We start from the raw sequence: 19,198 nt of genomic DNA, 5'->3' as shown, positions 1-19,198 counted from the left end.
AAATATTATATCAAAATCGTAACTGAACAGTTTAGAAATAAAAAAATAAATAAAAATTTAAACTAATATTATTTTACTCGTTGGGAAGGGACCCACTATATCTTGTTAAGATATTAGTATGCATTAGTATCAAAATTACCACGCATATTTTTAATTTAATAATAAAATAAAAAGTATACTTATGTTCATTAGGATCGATGGTACAAAATGGGAAATTTTCAGCGGCTGCTGCACTTTTCGTTAAAACGTTGAAAAATGTTGATTTTCCAACATTTGGGACCCCAACTATACCAACTTTCAAATTGGTACCCACTCGCCCTATCATCGGTTTGATTTCGGGTTCGAGGTTCTTTTTCGGTGGCATTCTGTAACCAATGAAAATTATTTACACTTTTAAATTGTTTCTTCTAATACAATACCAAAAGCAAGCAATTGAAAAAAATCAGGATCTACGCATAGACACAACTTTAACAGAGTAATAATTTTTAGTGCAAAAATGAAACATTTCTGAAAAATATGTGAATATTTTCAACATTTTTTGCATTAATTATTTAACTAACAAATTCTTAATGTTATTATTTTTTTATTTAATTTGGCTGCATGTTATACCTCCATTATCCCTAATTGTTTATTCGTTCATATTTTATTTTTTTACTTTGGATTTTGGGTTAATTTCGTATTTACTTAATATAATTCAAACGATTTTGTGTACATTTTATTTTTTACGTTAATACTAACCGTTTCCTATTATAAAAATTATATATTAATTACTATATTGGACATTGTAAATAAATAGGTAATACAAAGATGACGATACCGTCCAGAAGATAAGCTAGACACGTTGATACGGCTGACTTACCAGAACATTTTGGACCCATTACGAATATCCTGCAGCTCGGTTTCGGATACGGTGGTAGAAGAAAAGGACGCGGGTTTCTGGTGAATTTCGTCACCGCGTCCTCGGTGGACAAGAAGAAAAGCTTGTTAAAGAAATGCACGGCAAGGTCGGCTGTACCATCTTTAATTTCACTCTCTTTCATTGCAACAGGACATTTCGAGTTCCAATCGGACCACGTCCACTTGTATAGAGGCGCTACAATCCTCCTTTTTCGAAAATCGTCATAGACATCTTCAGGAGTCATACCTTTGAAATCTTCGTCGTCTGGTATTGGTTCGTTTTCGCCACCAAAATACAATTCAGGCTGTATAATCTTTTCAGGAACTATTACTTTCTGGAACGGCATTATCCGAATCCGCGTTTTGATTGCGCTGAACATTGCACTAGGAGTCAAACGTCCGTCTACTCTTAGATAATATTCAGGGTCGTGGGCTAAAATGTAGCACTCCATTATCGGCATTGCAGACGTGTAGTAGCGTCCCAACTGAACGGAAACGTTAGCAGGAAAATCACTGGGCAACCTCAATAAATGCTGAGGAAAAGTCGATTGATAATTGAAGAGACGCAGCTTGGTAGCTGCAAAGATATCTTCCGGAACATCCTCCTGGTTCAAAGGGAAATAGACATTGTCGAAAAACATCTGTTCCATCTCCTCGTCTTGCTTGTTTACGATCACTCCGTTATAAATGTCGAATCTGTTTGCGTTGCGCCTTGAAATAACGTCAGCGTGATCGCAGCAGATGTAGATGATTTGGAAGGGAGGCGTAAACAGATTGAATATGAAATCTAATTGTTGCTCATAATTTTTTTCGAGATAAGGCGGTGCGCAAATAGATCCTAAAAGCGATCCGTAATCGGGCGGTGGTTCTTGCTTGGATGGCATTACAACTGTGCTTTCCGACAAATGATCTATATCGCCGACATCACCTTCATCATCGTCATCGTCGTCACCATCATCATCGCCTGATTCTCCACCGTCGCTTTTAAATTTTACCGCTTTCACTATCTCAGGAACTACCACATCAACTTTTATAACTTCTTCGATTATGNTGAACGGCTTATCGATTCGCCGACTAGCCGCGGGCGCCTTTCTTCATGTGCGCCGTATTTGTAAATGTGTGTGTCGTACCTGCGTTCTGGGAAAGCAATTAAACAGTTCAAAGAAAAAGAAACTTTTCCGGACGGTTCGAGAAGGTTCCCGAAAAGAAGCAAAAGAGTATTTAAAGGAAGAGACGATCGCCGAAAGAGTAAAAATAAATTGACCGTTGCAGAAGTGAATCGAGAAATAAATTGACAGTGACAGCAGTGAAATAAATAGCGCAGTGAATAGTGATATATGAACAGTAATGTAAATAAATAGAATAATTCACCACCTAGCTTTAGTAATAATTTAATAGAGTTTTAAGTTCCTTAATAATTAGTGTAAATAAATACTCTTGTCGTTAACAGTCTAAAAAGTTAGTAAACGTTAATCCACGAACATTACAATACTTTGGTTGCTTTTTCTTCGATGTAGATACATTTCTGTCACAATCTACTACAAATTAACTTTTAAATTTATGTAAATCGCTAATTATGCCATCGGTTGTTTTGATCTTTTCCTTATACAAGAAGCTAATTATCCGTTGAATAATTACAGCGTTGACGAGCCAATCAAATAGAATGAAGCGTTTTTCTATGATGATGCACTTTAAATCGGTTTACTACAACACAAGTTTATCGTTAGGTATAAGTTAGTGATTAGTGATTACGTTCACCATATTGCTAGGATATTATACGTTGGCATGGCGTAGGTCGTCGTAATTTTTCCTAATAATAAGGTAATTAGAATTCGCATTTAATACACGGCAACTCCATCATTATATGCAGTACAGGATTAGCCCATGTGGCACTAAACGCTAATCTTAGAACACGAAAACGTTATGGCCTGGTGGCCTGAGGCCACCGGAGTATAAAACATAATACACATACCATATAAGCAACGTAAAAAATAATTCAGATAAATAAAAATTGAAAGGCAATTTGAGTTATTACTATCAGTTAACCCATTATTATGTAAGAGGAAATGGACATACGCGGATGTAGACATTATTAGGATAAATTTAATATTATTAAATAGAATATAAGAGTATTTACTTACATTAATTATAATGGGGCCCGGAAGAATAACACTACTTAAATTATTAGTAAAACTTGTAAAACCGGTGACGGTAGTGAGGTTAACCTACAACACGACTGTGCACCATAGAACTGAAAGCTGAGTTTCCCAATAAACCGAAATACCAATATACATAAAATCTATTTGTCTATACCTAATTACTAATTTTTAAATCGTTCATTAGGAAAAGCATTGTTAACAATCAGTAAAACAAATTTAAAATCGTTTACCATTATAATTTGATTTCGTAGTGGTAGGAATCATTAAAACGCAAAATATGTTCCTGTCTTTATATATGCGAAGTGCGTGTCCAACCAGTGTTAGGACTGACGACAAANAAATTGAAAATGAATTTTCACATTAATATTTGACACTAACCACTATTAAATGTCAAAGTGCTTCATTCATAACAAAAATATTGGTATTCAAGTAGGGAAAGGGTGAATATAATGATAGAAGTCGTTGATTTTCGGTATCTAAAATGGCAGATAATTCAGGATAATTCAGGATTTACATTATTAACTGCGTTTTTTGTTTCAAAATTTTTAATTGAAGGTAATTTTTGGTCTTCGAAATGCTTGGTAAATGTACATTTTGAATTTCTTAAGATTCAAAAATAATTATATCGCTTTTGTATGTTATAAAAAAACTATTTTCTTTAGTATGAATAGTGCCAGTACCTGAAAGAAATACATTTCTTCCTATCATTTAATAAAATATCACATTTGTCATATTGGTAGTGATTTGCAATTTTCTTGATAAACTTTTAGTATTGTAATAAATCTCTGCTGTGACTAGGGTTGCCACCCGTACTTTATTATAAAGTATTGTACTCTATTTCGACTGTGCGTACGTTATACTTTACAAGACACATAAAGTACGCAAAAATANGCATATATAAGTCGATCTTAAGAATTTTACTCAAGAGAAGCTTCAAGGTTGTTTTGTACCATTTTGAAATAGCTGCCAACTTAAAATAAAGAAAATTTGTGACTTAGGGATTCCATCATTTCTATTTAACTAATTATTGTAATATCTGTTGGTCTTATTTTATTGTTCCAACAATGAAGCATTTGCTAAAATGTTTACCGTACAATAAATCGATTTGAGAAGGCATTTCATAAACGTGTTTCGGCATAATAAGCAATTGCGCGGCAAAACGTTGTCAATGATCGGAATGTGAGCCCGCGGAGCCAGAATCAAGAAACGTCTGATCCCCAACACGATCATTACTATAATCAACCCCTGGAGCGGCAGCAGATTGCCAAGATGGCGGCGCCGTCCACCATTATCATCTACATATATTAATTAAGAGTAATTTTTGTTTCATACTTTTTAAATCAGATTTGTATTATATTACAAGTTACTATATTACTTATTTTCTTCAAATTACTCTGAAAGAAGTTAGTATTAAAAGAATATTTCTAACTCTGAAAGGAACCCATGACTTTTCTTCTTCTAGATCAATGGTCTTTATTTATAGCGAAATAATTACGTTGTAAAGAAAGCCGCAAAAGAAGACATCAATTTCGCTAAATGTTACAGCTGACGTACGAAAGTTGAATTGAAAAAACCGTAATTGTGCGGTCTGTAGAGGTAGTATTCAAAGTTAGGTGGTTTCTTTGGTTACATTTTCCGTTCGTTGTTCAGTAAACGACACGTCCATATGTGACAATGTCTTTTCCACATCCGGAGCCTGTCGGCGGAATTTCTTTGGTTGCTCCAACGCGGTCCCTTCGAGGATAAAATGAGTTGCAACAATGTGCCATTCTGTTTGCGTGCATTTTACGGCTTGTGCCAACAGGAAGTCCTAAAAACGACGATTGCACCCATTATTTTCCCAATCTATTATGCTCTCTCCTTGATTGCGACGAAAGTACGTATTAAATCCTCAAACTGGACAGGACTAGCATATATATTCATAAGTATATACTGACCCGCAACTTTTTTTTTGCGTTAAATGCCCCAGCGTTTTGAGATGTTTATTAAGAGTCGTAAAAAGTGTATTAAGTAAGATGTGGTTTTTATTATAAAAATCGATACGCTTATTACAGGCGCTCAAAAATTGAACACGAACTATCATTAAATCACAGTTATAAAGAAACTTTAAAACAAGTAACGACGTTAGCGCGTGCACCTACATATTTTGGAATAATTAAAAGATTCTATCATTTAATTTCTGCAAAAAAAATGCGAGTAATAGTAGTTTTGAAAAGTTTCAGGCTCTGACGTAGAAAATTCGAAGATATTCTGTGATTTGATTCAGTAATTACTGTAAATTAGGGAGTAGGTATAAATGACCAGTGCTTTTTTTTAGTCCTAGAATGTATTTCAGGGTGTGCCTATAGCCGTTAACCAAACTTTGGATGAGAGCCTGTATTCCTTCCTTAAGAACAGCGTGTATTTTTTTTTTAAGAAAATCAAAAGAATTTAAATCCGAAGTCGGTCCTGTGCGTGGATTGGCGACATAGGTATCTGCAGAAAAGCGTAGTGCGATAAAACTCTGAAGCTACGTAGTTGAAGAACGTTATCATTGCCGGTTATCGAACGTCTAAGATAAACATAAACAATTTAGTGCAACACACGACTACTAAATGTCGGCTGTTAACATAAACACTCGGAATCACACTTAATCTAACCCAACAAATAAAAAATACAAAACAAGTACTATACTGATGCTGGTAATCACCAGCTGATTGAGTGCAACGTTGCGGATCGATTAGTTTGACAGGGCCGAAATGGAATTGAAAACGGTGAACATTCGGACATACAAAAATTTACTCAATATTCATGTTTGATAGTTTTCTATCAGTTTCTGCAAACTTGCCACACATTTCTCTTACACACTGTATAATATATCCATAATAATCCCTTAATTCATTAGCACAGTAGAAATACTATAACAAGTGCACAAATAAACACCACAATTCGATTTTATCAGATAAGTACTGAATTAGTTACGAGATCGACATGTTACTGTGAGATAAAAATCGCTAAAATTCGCCCATTTGGATAATAGCAACAAAACTACGCTCGTTTACCATTGGCGAAGAAAAGGGACCTGTAATTTTTGTTGTCATGTTTAGATGCCATTTGAAAAGGATCGTGTCGTTAATTTGGAAAACGATTCGAAAATGAAATAGCGGGGACGGGTTCAGCTGCATCCAACGGGCTGTTTCGTCAATTTTATGCCACTTTTCTGTAATTAACTATCCCTAATAACTCCCTAGATATATGGCGACCATTAACTTCATTAAAGTAATAAACGAATTAGAATTTAGCTGGGTAAAATATCTAATAATACGACAATAAGTCTTGGATATTACAACTATAATTTTTGGCGACCAAAGGGAAAAGGGAAGCTTCCCCGAAATGTGTTAGATTAGGTAGAACTTAGACTTAAAGGACGTTAAAAAATTTGAATTGTACACTTTTCAAAATATTACTAAAATTGGCTATTAAATAGCCAATTAAGGCATATATAAGTCGATCTTAAGAATTTTACTCAAGAGAAGCTTCAAGGTTGTTTTGTACCATTTTGAAATAGCTGCCAACTTAAAATAAAGAAAATTTGTGACTTAGGGATTCCATCATTTCTATTTAACTAATTATTGTAATATCTGTTGGTCTTATTTTATTGTTCCAACAATGAAGCATTTGCTAAAATGTTTACCGTACAATAAATCGATTTGAGAAGGCATTTCATAAACGTGTTTCGGCATAATAAGCAATTGCGCGGTAAAACGTTGTCAATGATCGGAATGTGAGCCCGCGGAGCCAGAATCAAGAAACGTCTGATCCCCAACACGATCATTACTATAATCAACCCCTGGAGCGGCAGCAGATTGCCAAGATGGCGGCGCCGTCCACCATTATCATCTAATATGGAAATTGCAAAAGTACTATAATACAGATAAACGTTCCGCGCGGATACGTAAAACTGCATAAAAAGCAAAACGGTCGAACAACCCTCCATTTTGAATGACTAAATTGGATGAAAATACTACTTAATATCAGGTACCCATACCAGCCGATATATAGCATACATAATGAAAAAAAAAGAATGAGATATTAGAATTTTTTGGAGCACGGGTTAGAGACATATTTAGAGGCACAGAAATAGGAATAAAGAGGGGTAGAGAAAGGCCTAGAGTACTGCTAAATATGTGATATAGTAAGTGCAGGTGCGTGTCCAATTTGTTTTTTGATGTGTCTGTTGGAATTACAAAATTACCACTGTTTAAGTCATGTTATATATTGTTAATTGTTAGCTTATAACTTACAGCAGCATTGAGGATTCAAACCATTTAACACTTTAGGACAAACTTTAATTTTAGTCCAGTTCTAAAAATGTGTGCAAAGGTTAACTATAAGGAGCCATGAAGCCCATGCATATTTCTGAAAGGCTTGACTGCCTTCCACGCATTTTATCGGGATCTACACACAATAGAATCGTACATTTATTATCTTCAGCAATTTCGCTCTGTGTTCATCTCGATGTGACGTCATGCGCGTGCGAAACCGATTTCGGTCGGCGGAGTAGCTCAGCATGGAAGTAAGAACTCATAAGACAAACCGGGAGACTATTCGTTATTTCTTAATCACTTATGACTTGTAACAACCCAAACTTCACGTGGAAGAAGTAAAATAGTTGTTTTCAAAATATAACAATAATTGTTCAGTGTATTTGAAAAGGAAAGAAGAAAAACTGGAGGAAAACCTTACGACAAGTGTGAAAAAATAATATAAGAACTAAGTAACACGAAGTTGTATGAATACTGCGGCAACTCAAATTCAAAATGACTCCCTATTCCCTCTGAAAAGTTCCAATGGAATAATAAGTGAAGGAAAATAGTAATGCTGACATAAATCGTAGGGAAACATTGAGTCGCTTTTGTACAAAATAAAGGCCATATGGGAAACGAATGTAACTGAATACAACGTGCGGACTTACGGTGTTGTCACGCCTCCCAAAGACCAATTTTTGCAACAAAAGTGGGCGTATCTCGAAATGACACATTTTTATTTAATTATATTCATTTCCGATTGAATATTGTCGATAATTACATCCTGCGCTAAAGCCAACACGTGCTTTGATTCACGCTGACTTGGACTATGCGCCTTTTTGTCGAGAATGTTTGGACGAAAACAAGGGCGCACGCGGCCTCCCCTATTTCGAATCGAACAAATAAATAGACAATGGTTGTCCCGTGAAACCCTCCTTTGTTTAACAATGGTGACAGTATTGTCAAATCGGAGAGATAAACATTAGTAAAAGTAAAAAACGAGACCATATCATGAAGCCTTAATAACGAACAAAAGACTAAACTGTAAGATTTTTGCTTATTACGATAATAAGCTTTAGAAACCATTATCATAGCCATAATATGATGTCTTGTTTGTAACGAAAGTGTAATTGTAATTTATTAGATGTTTCTAAAGTTTTTTCTGTTTTGTTTCTAACTTTTCGTAATCTGCGATGGCTACAAGGAAGTGTAATAATAACAATAAAAAAAGATTTACATTTGGCTGTCAGTCATTCAAAACTGACGACCGCGGTCGTTCGGTAGAACACTGTAAGATCGGCAGTTAATTACTTGTAGGTGAGTCGTCGGCACTAATGAAGAGTTTTGTTAATGGAACTCGGTCTTGTGGCCAACAAAAGGAAATTAGTTGGTACGGCCGTTAAAACAAAAGCGGCCAACGTTTGCCGCCGACGCTTCCGACCCTGGCGCCACATATGACCAAAAAGCGCCGACAGAACGCATTAAACAAGTAACAAATTGCTAAAGAACACAGGTAGGCCGATGGACACAATGTAACAGTGGCGTATCGGCGATATCGTAATCGCTAAGTATATATAATACATGCACTACCAGTGACGTCTCGGTGTGGTTAGTTATAAAGCGTACATAATTTCAAAATTAACAGGTATAAGATTTTACACTACAACTTTGTCATCACATGTTAACCGCGAAACGAATTATGTCCAAAAACAGCGAACGCAATCATTTTGCAACAGTACAATTTGTCACTGTGCCGCAATGAGCTTGAGCAAAGTCAATCAGTTGCTCAGTCGCTAGATGCTTTATGACATTGAAGACGTTTAAGATACACTTTTCCCCACCTCCAATGTAGTGTTAAAGGCTGAACATATCAGTGATCTTTCTTTGCTCATCAGGCTGCCGCGATCGGTGAGTTGATTTTAGTAACGCCCCTTATGACTATGAACACGTAATAATATCGATCTTATTTTTTTTACTTTCACACTCAGCCTCTGTATTTTTTAATACGACAAATACTACAGACCGTATTGCAGAAACGTTGCTAATACACAAACGTACCTCAAGCTGGCACGACATTGTTATATTTCTTATTTCTGAAATGCACTATAATTTGTCGCAAATTTGTCGTTTATTTCTAACTGAAAGGTTGTATTTTTACCCATGTTGTCGCTAGTTTACTATCAAGCTATCCAGCGAAAAACTACTGGAAAGCTGACAAAGTAGCACGACGCATAGCGTATCTCAGAATTTGTCGTTTATTTCTAACTGAAAGGTTGTATTTTTACCCATGTTGTCGCTAGTTTACTATCCAGCTGTCCAGCGAAAAACGATTGGAGAGCTTCTAAGATAGCACTACACATAGCGTATCTCAGAATTAAATTTGCCCAGAGAAATATTGTAAATGTAAGGGCTGTAATTTGTCGTTAATTTGTCTCTGAACTTTCACCCATTTTGTTGCGAGGCCAGCCTCTATTCGATCAGCTAAAAACGATTAGAGAAACTGAAGCTAGCACTACACACGACGTAAACAAAAAGAGGAATATCGTAAAAAAAATACTGTGTGGGCGATTATCTGATTTGTCGCTGAACGGTTGTATTTTTACTCATTTTGTCGCTAGTTTATTCTGTATCTGTCTAGCGAAAAAAAAGACTGGAGAGCAGCCAAGGCAGACTACACATAGTGTATCTCGATCAGTTAAAAACGATTAGAAACTCTGGCTGGCACCACACATGGCTTGTTCTGAAAGAGGAGTACCGTAAAAAAATGCTGTAAGGGTAATAATTTGTCTCTGGAAGATTGCACATTTACGCATTTTGTCGCTGGTTTATTATCCGGTTGTCTACCGAAAAATTACTGAAGAGTAGCCAAGGTAGCACTACACATAGTGATTCTCAGAATTGAAATTATGTTCTAAATGTAAGGGTTATAATTTGTCGCTTATTTGTTGCTGGATTTTCACCCATTTTGTTGCGAGTCCAGCCTTTAGTCGATCGGCTAAAAATGATATAAGAGACTGAAGCTGACACCACACATGTCGTATCCAGAAAGAGGAAATACACTGTAAAGGCGACAATATGTTACTAACTTGTCGCTGAAACACTGGAAGATTGTACATTTACGCATTTTGTAGCCGGTTTATTATCCAGCTGTCTAGAAAAAACAACTGAAGAGCAGCCAAGGTAGCACTACATATAGTGATTCTCAGAATTGAAATTATGTTCTAAATATAATTTGTTATAATTTGTCGCTTATTTGTTGCTGGACTTTCACCCATTTTGTTGCGAGTCCAGCCTTTAGTCGATCGGCTAAAAATGATATAAGAGACTGAAGCTGACACCACACATGTCGTATCCAGAAAGAGGAAATACACTGTAAAGGCGACAATATGTTACTAACTTGTCGCTGAAACACTGGAAGATTGTACATTTACGCATTTTGTAGCCGGTTTATTATCCAGCTGTCTAGAAAAAACAACTGAAGAGCAGCCAAGGTAGCACTACATATAGTGTATCCCAGAATTGAAAGTGCGTAGAAAAATATTGTAAATATAAGAGCTGAAATTTGTCTCTGCAATTTCTCCCTCTTTGTTGTGAGTCCAGCCTCAAGTCGATCAGCTAAAGACGATTGAAGAGACAGAAGCTGGCACTACACATGACGTACCCTGAAAGAGGAATATCGTAAAAAAAATCAGTAGAGGCGATAATCTGTTACTAATTTGTCGCTGAATTATTGTACATTTACGCATTTTGTCTCTCTGGGTTATTACCCAGCTGTTTAGCGAAAAACAACTGAAGAACTACAGATAGCGTATCTCAGAATTGAAATATTGCAAATGTAAGGACTATAATTTGTCGTTGGACTTTTAGCCACTTTGTTGCGAGTCCAGCTTTCATTCGATCAGCTAAAAACTATTGGAGAGACTCAAGCTAGCGCTACACACGACGTATCCTGAAAATAACGTAAAAAATACTGTATCTGTTACTAATTTGTCGTTGAAATATTATACATTTACGCATTTTGTCGCTGGTTTATTATCCAGTGTCCCTTATTAAATATTTACCAGGGATATTCTAGCAACAATTTTTTATTCCCATAAAAATAAATGATGCACGTCTCTGGCAAATAAAAAGGTGTAGGTAGTCTGAACAGTAAAATGAATAGAAAGCGGCAGAAAACAATATTATATGGGACCTAAAACGGTGTTTAATGACCATCAGAGGACAAATTTATTACGCAAATGTCACTGCCTTTCTAATAACTAGGCACAGTACCTAATGGCTATTGGTTTCTATATGAATAATTACAAAAATTAGTTACAATAGGAAAATAAGCCCATTCACATTTTCATCTATTCTATCTCCATAATTCTACTCAAAATATTTGTTGAATGCGTGGCTTGTACAATAACTGATTATTAGTTTATTTCGAAAACTATGTTCGTGTTCTTTGTTTCTTACTTTTAAAGCTCGACCACTTTGTCCAATTGCGTTGCATTTTTTATATTTTGTACCTTTTTTTTGCATTGGGGTCATCCACATTGGCAACTGTCGACAGTTATTTAGTTCTTTTCTTTTCCGAACACGTTGCATTTCTTATTTTGTTGCACTTGGGAAGTTTCATCTTTTAGAGTGAAGTTAGTGGCTTAGCTATTTTTTTTTTGAAATGCTTTGTAAGTTTCTGTCGTGTTCGTAGAATTCTCAATATTTTGTCCTTATGTTAATATCCTTTGTGTCATTAATATTGACTAGCCATACTGTATGTGTGCGATCGGGCATACGTGTGTAAGAGCGGCTTATCGATTCGCCGACTAGCCGCGGGCACCTTTCTTCATGTGCGTCGTATTTGTAAATGTGTGTGTCGTACCTGCGTTCTGGGAAAACAATTAAACAGTTCAAAGAAAAAGAAACTTTTCCAGACGGTTCGAGAAGGTTCCCGAAAGGAAACAAAAGAGCATTTGAAGGAAGAGACGATCGCCGAAANTTTTTATTCCCATAAAAATAAATGATGCACGTCTCTGGCAAATAAAAAGGTGTAGGTAGTCTGAACAGTAAAATGAATAGAAAGCGGCAGAAAACAATATTATATGGGACCTAAAACGGTGTTTAATGACCATCAGAGGACAAATTTATTACGCAAATGTCACTGCCTTTCTAATAACTAGGCACAGTACCTAATGGCTATTGGTTTCTATATGAATAACTACAAAAATTAGTTACAATAGGAAAATAAGCCCATTCACATTTTCATCTATTCTATCTCCATAATTCTACTCAAAATATTTGTTGAATGCGTGGCTTGTACAATAACTGATTATTAGTTTATTTCGAAAACTATGTTCGTGTTCTTTGTTTCTTACTTTTAAAGCTCGACCACTTTGTCCAATTGCGTTGCATTTTTTATATTTTGTACCTTTTTTTTGCATTGGGGTCATCCACATTGGCAACTGTCGACAGTTATTTAGTTCTTTTCTTTTCCGAACACGTTGCATTTCTTATTTTGTTGCACTTGGGAAGTTTCATCTTTTAGAGTGAAGTTAGTAGTTTAGCTATTTTTTTTTTGAAATGCTTTGTAAGTTTCTGTTGTGTTCGTAGAATTCTCAATATTTTGTCCTTATGTTAATATCCTTTGTGTCATTAATATTGACTAGCCATATTGTATGTGTGCGATGGGGCATACGTGTGTGTGAGCGGCTTATCGATTCGCTGACTAGCCGCGGGCACCTTTCTACATGTGCGCCGTATTTGTAAATGTGTGTGTCGTACCTGCGTTCTGGAAAACCAATTAAACAGTTCAAAGAAAAAGAAACTTTTCCGGACGGTTCGAGAAGGTTCCCGAAAAGAAGCAAAAGAGTATTTAAAGGAAGAGACGATCGCCGAAAGAGTAAAAATAAATTGACCGTTGCAGAAGTGAATCGAGAAATAAATTGACAGTGACAGCAGTGAAATAAATAGCGCAGTGAATAGTGATATATGAACAGTAATGTAAATAAATAGAATAATTCACCACCTAGCTTTAGTAATAATTTAATAGAGTTTTAAGTTCCTTAATAATTAGTGTAAATAAATACTCTTGTCGTTAACAGTCTAAAAAGTTAGTAAACGTTAATCCACGAACATTACAATACTTTGGTTGCTTTTTCTTCGATGTAGATACATTTCTGTCACAATCTACTACAAATTAACTTTTAAATTTATGTAAATCGCTAATTATGCCATCGGTTGTTTTGATCTTTTCCTTATACAAGAAGCTAATTATCCGTTGAATAATTACAGCGTTGACGAGCCAATCAAATAGAATGAAGCGTTTTTCTATGATGATGCACTTTAAATCGGTTTACTACAACACAAGTTTATCGTTAGGTATAAGTTAGTGATTAGTGATTACGTTCACCATATTGCTAGGATATTATACGTTGGCATGGCGTAGGTCGTCGTAATTTTTCCTAATAATAAGGTAATTAGAATTCGCATTTAATACACGGCAACTCCATCATTATATGCAGTACAGGATTAGCCCATGTGGCACTAAACGCTAATCTTAGAACACGAAAACGTTATGGCCTGGTGGCCTGAGGCCACCGGAGTATAAAACATAATACACATACCATATAAGCAACGTAAAAAATAATTCAGATAAATAAAAATTGAAAGGCAATTTGAGTTATTACTATCAGTTAACCCATTATTATGTAAGAGGAAATGGACATACGCGGATGTAGACATTGCCATTCACCAATTATCATTTTTTACTGCCATGTTTATTTGTTCCTAATGTAAATGGTTGTGCATGGATGTGGTAAATTGAGGATCATAAAGTTTTAGAACGGTTTTTGACAAATAATGATTATTGGTACCGATTTGTCTATGTCACCTGATGAATCCGTGGGAGCGGTATTGACAATTGACAAAATAGGATGGAATATTAATATGAAAATTCATTTTCAATTTTTTACTCACCTTAAACTACCTCAGGTTAATGAGGGAAAATTTGTTGCTGGGGGGTAAAAAATTGAAAATGAATTTTCACATTAATATTTGACACTAACCACTATTAAATGTCAAAGTGCTTCATTCATAACAAAAATATTGGTATTCAAGTAGGGAAAGGGTGAATATAATGATAGAAGTCGTTGATTTTCGGTATCTAAAATGGCAGATAATTCAGGATAATTCAGGATTTACATTATTAACTGCGTTTTTTGTTTCAAAATTTTTAATTGAAGGTAATTTTTGGTCTTCGAAATGCTTGGTAAATGTACATTTTGAATTTCTTAAGATTTCTATTACACGTTCAGTAAATCAAGTTTTTTTTATATTTATTTTAATAAAAAAAATTCTTAAACCTGTATAGGATCAATTTCAATATTATTTCAAAATCTACTACTTTTCTTCCTTAAAAATTTAGTAATTAAAACAATTGATAATCGCATTATCCATTTGTTTAGTTTTCGTTTGAACAAAAGTTTCGACCCCCTGTTAATGATTTTTTGTATTAACAAAGGTACTCAAAGCTAATATCAAAGCATCAAGTCATAAGCAAAAGGGACCGCTCCGGCGCCTTTTTAAATTATTATTAGAAAGATCTGGTTTGTGTTGGACGTAACTAATAATAATGAAATAGAAAAGTCGGTCATCTGGACAGTCAAAGAGAACCTAGACCTCCTATCAGGATAAACACGCGTGCTGACACATGTCACTCCTGGCAGATTTAGTTAACACGCCGGAACCATTCTGGTGCCCATTAGAAGGCTGGATACCTCCGACGACCAATATCCATAAATTCAGCTCGATTTCTTTAAATGCTATTAACATCTGTTATACTTAATAAATTTATTTGATCATTATGAAGCATCAGAAAAGAGATAAGAAACTACTTATAATAAATAATAGAATACTTTAAATTGAAAAGTCACAATATTTTTATAAAAATACCGGTAACAGCAACAATTTATTGAGAAAGATATTATTTGACCACTACTGATCATTTCTATTTTCGTCATTATAGAATATTGATCCTATTCTGAGAAAATCATGATATCTCCCAAAAATGTTTCTACTTTTAAAGCTCTTACTAGTACGTTTCAGTAGGTGTCCCACCATCTTCTGAATAAGTAAAGATTATAAAACGTAATATTGTTAAATATACTTAAAAATGTAGGGATGAGTTACAAAGATAGAAGAGTGATATTTAGTTTGTCAGACAGGGATGCATGCACACTGTCACCGCTACTTTTTAATCTATATATCGAAGACGCGATCAACATCATTAAGAAAAGTACAGCTATAGGGGTAGATATCCAGGGGAAAAAGATTAGTATGCTTAGATTTGCAGATGATAAAGCTGTATTAGCATCCAGCAAGGAAGAGATTGACAAAACAGTATTGTATGAAAATAAATAAAAATAAAACAAAAATATTGGTATGCAAGGGAAGGAAAAGTAGGGAAAGAGCGAATATAAAGATAGGAGACGAAAAATTAGAAGAAGTGTCCGATTTTAGGTATCTAGGAAGTCAGATAAGTCAGGACGGAAGGAGTAGTAAGGATATAAAACAGAGGATAGCGCAGGGTCGAGTTGTCTTCAATAAAAAGAAGTCACTTCTATGCTTGCGAACGGTTAATTTAGAAATTCGAAAAAGGTCGTTGAAGGTGTATGTTTGGAGCACGGCGCTGTACGGGTGCGAAACATGGACGGTGGGCGCGGCGGAAAAGAAAAGGTTAGAAGCGTTTGAAATGTGGTGTTACAGGCGAATGATAAGGATACCGTGGATAGAGAAGGTTAGAAATGAAGAGGTCTTAAAAAGAGTAAGAGAACAGAGGACTATATGGAAGTCAGTAAGAAATAGGCGTGATAGGTTAGTAGGACACCTTCTCAGGCATTAAGGTCTAGTCAGAGACATATTAGAGGCAGAAACGGATGTTAGGAGGTGCAGAGATAGACCTAGATTAGATTACTGTTCCCAAATAGTTAAGGATGTGGGTTGCTCTAGCTTTAGGGAAATGCGAAGATTAGCTCAGGATAGGAAAGAGTGGAGGTGCGTGTCCAACCAGTGTTAGGACTGACGACAAAACAAGGATTTTTGACCACTAAAACATTAGTTTTCTTCTATTAATGTTTTAACCCTGTCACTCATATTCCTTGTTAAAAGGATGATTATTCTTCCTTTCGAAATTTTACCTTGCCACCCTTAAAATGAGCCTCGCTTTTTTAGATTTCGAAAAGTCCATTTTGGATTTTAATATAATACGTAGGTAAAGGATCTAACGGTATATTTTGACGACAGTTTTAACGTTCCTTTCGGTACACAACAACGGCAAAGGCCCTCGTCCATATGTCGCAAACTCACCCCCTAAAAGTGCACCGCCCCCGTTCGGCTTATCACCTTCGTGCCGTTCTCCAGGTCCAGCCACTCCCATCATCATGTGCCAGTATATTTCGCATACTACGTATTATTATTTGTACGTATTTGACGGGATTCTTTGTGTCAAAATTGCAGGGTTAGGATGTGTAATTTGTTGCGCCGTCGGAGGCTGCAGCTTCCGGAAGTGGCGTAAAGGGTTCCTTTATGAACGTCCGGAAGTTTCACTAAATTGAATTAATGCTTAGCAATTACGAGGATAATTCTTCGTCTTAAGAAGCATTTGTGACTCTGCAGGCTCTTATGTGATCGGGCTCGTGCGTGTAATATTACCGCACCAGGAGTTTACATGATGGACGACGGTTAAGTTGTATGAGCTTAAAAAACGTTATTATTTGTTGAAACACAGCTGCTAGGTTTAAGCTAATGTTACTTTTGCGGCCGAGCTTTGAAGGCAACGCTAAACGTGTACTTAGTTTAGCTGGTGGTCTGCCTTTGTCGCTGGTACAGAGGGAAAGGGATAAAAATCATTGAAGTCGACTCTCTAATGTACTGTTTTCGTTATTGGTGTAAGAACGAGATCAGGCAAAATCAGTTCTAGCAAATATTTCCAAAATTTGATGTAAATTTTAGGCCAAAAAGTTTCCTGGGGGATAATTTATCTAACAAGGACTATTCTTACCGCATGGGCAAAAGCAAAAGTAATATCTGAATAATCGCAGGTATTATGTCAAAACTATGTCAGTCGATAGGTCTTAACTTTGACCTCTGGAATCTAAGTCAATAAAAGAAGAGACATATCAGATCATGTTCTGAGACATGAAGAGTTAGTTAGAAACAAATTAGAAGCAGAAACAATTAGGAAGATGAAATGATTTAGTTTTAGAGAAATCCAAAGATTGGCTCAATACCAACAGGAAGGATTGAAGATATCCAATCAGTCATTGGACTGACCTACTATGATATTCATAATTGAGTTGGTACACTGGGAAATCAAATAAAAAATGTATATATAAAGAAAATATTTCGAGCACAGTAGTACTTATAAATAAATTTCAATTCAAGATTTTATTTAGATGATTGCCTTTGAATGATTTATGTTAAGGTTTATGGGGATTGAAAACTGTCACAGCTTCAAAGTATATGGATGAAGAAGATATAAGTCAGTATCAATTCAGTTCAAAAATACTTCCAACAAAAAATTCAGTTTAATCAGATATATCTTCAGATGTAGGTACCAAAACGACGATCCAAAATCGTTTAAGTAAAACTGTAGCAAAAGAAGCTTTTCCTTCTCTGGAATTGGTATCTTCAGGCTATACTGGATCATTTAAATCTTTTTGCGAAAGACTTCTTCCAATTGGCACGCATTAATGGAGGAAGTCGGGCATTATACAATCTTATAAAAACGAAAAGAAAAAAGGAATTAAAGTAGAATTAATAACGTCGTGTGTATACGTGTATGTGTGTGTGTTCGAAAGAGCAAAGTGGTCGTTGGTTCCGCGAGTGGATTTTGCTGGCAAGAGAAAAGAGATCGCGTGCCGGGGCCCCACCTGTGGGCCCCCGACAGGGCACCAATCCCCATGTCGGAGGCGGGACGCTCGGCGTCTGCAACTTATTACTTTGTGGCTGTTGCATTCATTAGATATTCATAAAGTAATGTTACACTGCAGTCGGACCATTACTACCATTTTATATGATGCATCATTAACTACCCAGTACCACCAACCAACACGCACCATTCAAAACGGCCGACCATAAGCATATCTGTTTCAATTTTTAATTACAAGTATCAAATAATGAGTACCTACATACTTATCATAATTTAACTGGCGGGAATTAAGATACTTTTTAGGGTTCCGAACCCGAAATGTCTAGCGGGAGAATGGGACCCTATTTTAATGGTAACCCTGACTGGCTGTGCGTCTATCAGAAGTCAGATGATACTAACTCCTAAAAGAACAAAAAGAATTTTCCTCGGATCACATCATTATTTGTCCTGTTTGCAAGGTTTTTGTAAATGATCCTACGTCATCACCATAAGATTGATAAGGTACGCATCTCCACTTTTTCCTATCTTCAGTCAATCTTCGCAAAAGTTGGTATAAGCTCTTTGACCTGACTTTCTCCAAATATCTAACCTTTTCGAGTAACTGGACAAGAGTTTTCAGGAGTGAATTGACTTCGGCAACTAACATTCTAATAGATTTTTATCCCATGTTTTGCCATTATCAATTAAGTCCTTCTGNATTAGTTACGAGATCGACATGTTACTGTGAGATAAAAATCGCTAAAATTCGCCCATTTGGATAATAGCAACAAAACTACGCTCGTTTACCATTGGCGAAGAAAAGGGACCTGTAATTTTTGTTGTCATGTTTAGATGCCATTTGAAAAGGATCGTGTCGTTAATTTGGAAAACGATTCGAAAATGAAATAGCGGGGACGGGTTCAGCTGCATCCAACGGGCTGTTTCGTCAATTTTATGCCACTTTTCTG

At 35.8% G+C, this 19,198-nt stretch overlaps 1 protein-coding gene across 1 annotated transcript; it reads right to left on the bottom strand.

The window, feature by feature from the left end:
* Window positions 1-321: 321 nt before the first annotated feature.
* Window positions 322-16,760, bottom strand: LOC112906374 (adenylate kinase 9-like). The gene is made up of 3 exons (XM_025980346.1): window positions 16,688-16,760; window positions 860-1,861; window positions 322-365 (listed from the first exon to the last, which is right to left on the bottom strand). Exons 1-3 carry the CDS (start codon window positions 16,758-16,760, stop codon window positions 322-324), a joined length of 1,119 nt encoding a protein of 372 aa, XP_025836131.1.
* Between the last annotated feature and the right edge of the window lie 2,438 nt (window positions 16,761-19,198).

This window comes from Agrilus planipennis, unplaced genomic scaffold (assembly GCF_000699045.2).
Source record: "Agrilus planipennis isolate EAB-ADULT unplaced genomic scaffold, Apla_2.0 scaffold114, whole genome shotgun sequence".
Taxonomy (NCBI): Eukaryota; Metazoa; Arthropoda; class Insecta; order Coleoptera; family Buprestidae; genus Agrilus; species Agrilus planipennis.
This window is presented reverse-complemented; position numbering and strand designations above follow the sequence as displayed.

Excerpts from the sequence above, each read along its gene's own strand:
- LOC112906374 (XM_025980346.1), bottom strand. The coding sequence starts at position 16,760 with ATGATGGGAGTGGCTGGACCTGGAGAACGGCACGAAGGTGATAAGCCG. Across the intron at positions 1,862-16,687 it reads GGGCGGTGCACTTTTAGGGG|GCGATGATGATGGTGACGAC; the intron begins GTGAGTTTGCGA and ends GTGGAGAATCAG. Across the intron at positions 366-859 it reads AATGGGTCCAAAATGTTCTG|AATGCCACCGAAAAAGAACC; the intron begins GTAAGTCAGCCG and ends CATTGGTTACAG.